The sequence below is a fragment of the Notothenia rossii genome, assembly GCF_949606895.1.
Source record: "Notothenia rossii genome assembly, contig: scaffold_766, whole genome shotgun sequence".
NCBI classification, from domain to species: domain Eukaryota; kingdom Metazoa; phylum Chordata; class Actinopteri; order Perciformes; family Nototheniidae; genus Notothenia; species Notothenia rossii.
In genome coordinates, this window is record NW_027640330.1 from 1 (window position 1) to 2000 (window position 2000).

The 2000-nt window shown below is 37.0% G+C and overlaps 1 protein-coding gene across 1 annotated transcript; it reads right to left on the reverse strand.

Annotated features, from left to right (window-relative positions):
• Positions 1-432: 432 nt before the first annotated feature.
• LOC307026787 (ephrin type-B receptor 3-like) lies at positions 433-1989 on the reverse strand. Its single transcript, XM_079694920.1, has 3 exons — positions 1922-1989; positions 1638-1760; positions 433-1263 (listed from the first exon to the last, which is right to left on the reverse strand). Coding segments are annotated over exons 1-3 (390 nt in total). The 5' UTR covers positions 1923-1989; the 3' UTR covers positions 433-997.
• Positions 1990-2000: the final 11 nt, after the last annotated feature.

Below are 2000 nucleotides of genomic sequence, written 5' to 3' on the forward strand. Positions count from 1 at the left end.
GCGAGAGCTTGTAAAACCTGATGTGAGCACTTGCAGAAAAATATCTGAGCTTGTGTGCATACATTTACCCTCCAACCCGCCACCCTCCCCCCACATCTACAGGTGAAAATTACTTAAGCGACACATTCATCGCAAGAAGTGTAGCAAAAGTCAAGGCCGCAGATTCATCAATTTATACTGCCACAGAGCAGATTCGTGAATTTGTAATCACTGATTTGAGAGGTTGTAATAACCAAGTTGCATTTGTAATGGAAAATATATTTTAAAAATATTTTTTTTTCTGCAAGTGCACATTTCATCACTAAGTTCATTTTTTTTCTACAAGCTACAAAACTTTTTTTTTTCTTCTGTGACTTCAAATTTGGTTCACAGATACGTGGATATTTGTATACAAGTGTAAAATGTAATGTATGCACACAAGCTCAACATTTTTTTACAAGCTCGCGCATTTTGCATCATATCTACCTTCATACCATATGACTGGACTTTGTCCTGAACTAAGTACTGAACCTTTTCACTAATCAACAGAGGTGGAAGAAGTACTCAAATCTTGTTCTCAAGAAAAAGTTGAAATAATAATGTGTATGAATACTCTGTAAAAAGTTAAATTTGTACATTCAAATATTACTCAAGAAAAAAATAGAAAAGTATCAGCATCAAAATATACTTAAAGTACCAAAAGTAAAAGCCATTTCAGAAAGGTATATATTTGTGTTTTTTTAGATTATTATTATTGAGATATTGACGTGTTTTTAAAGCTTGTAAAGGTGAAGTTAATTTGAAATAATTGTGAATGTAATCCAAGTTCATCTAAAGTTTAGCTGTTGATCATATTGTTTATCATTAATCTATATCTGTAAGTAACTAAAGGTACAACATAAATATTCTTAAAGGAGTAAAGTACAATTTAGCATAAAATGGAAATACGCAAGTAAAGTACATTTACCTCAAAATGTTACTTAAGTACAGTATTTTGGTGAATGTATACCACTGCTTATCAGTGTGTTGTTTTTACCCTGAGGAAGGAGTCGAGGGATCCGTTCTCCATGAACTCAGTGACGATCATCACAGGGGTGCTTTTGGTAACCACCCCCTCCAGATGGATGATGTTGGGGTGGTCGAACTGGCCCATGATGGAGGCCTCGCTCAGAAAGTCCCGCCTCTGGCGCTCAGTGTAGCCTGCCTTCAGCGCCTTGATGGCTACCAGGATCTCTCTCTTCCCAGGCTGTCGGAGGTTCCCACTGCACACCTCCCCAAACTCACCTGAGAGGAAGTCAGAGGAATGTCAAGTATATTTTAAATAACAGAGGTAAACTCATCACGCTGAATTCAAAATGGTCTTTAGTGACTCTTGTCTTTAAAAGCCGTAATGAAAATCTAAGTAAATGAATTATAAATAACTATAATTTTCTATGACATCATTTTCATAGCAATGGTACATAAACTTTGTTTTTATCTTGTTGGACATTAATATGGTATGTTTCAGGGAGGAAAGCCATGATGTATAAAGTGGTCAGGACCCTCAGAGCCCTGAAGAGTTCCAATAAGTTCTGTAAAATGTTAAAAAAAAAAAAACTGTTCAGTCCTCAGCTGCTTCTCTGACTTCATTTCTTTTTTCATGAACTGTTTCTATTTACCTGCACCAATAACTTGTTCAATCTTGACACAGGACATGTCAATCTCCTTGGCAAACTCCCTGACTGCTTCATTAGGGTCTTCATATGTGAAGGGGTCGATGTAGATTTTCATTCCAGGTGACACTTCAACAGAGAGATAGAAGAGAGACAGCAACGGACATACAAAACGGAAGCATCACAGCACAGAGTAAAAAGATCCTGGAATTTTGATGTGCTCTTCCAAACCCAAACCAGCCACAAAGAACATCCTTTTTGATAACAACGCAGTAAAATATGCTACTTACTGTGACCACTGGTGTAATGCTGTTGGAGTTTGTCTGTGTACTCTGATTCCTGTTTTTCTGTACTTCTCCTGCTGTAGAC

Coding starts and splice junctions, on each gene's coding strand:
- LOC307026787 (XM_079694920.1), bottom strand. Junction 1,264..1,637: donor TGAACAAGTTATTGGTGCAG/GTAAATAGAAAC, acceptor ACTTCCTCTCAG/GTGAGTTTGGGGAGGTGTGC.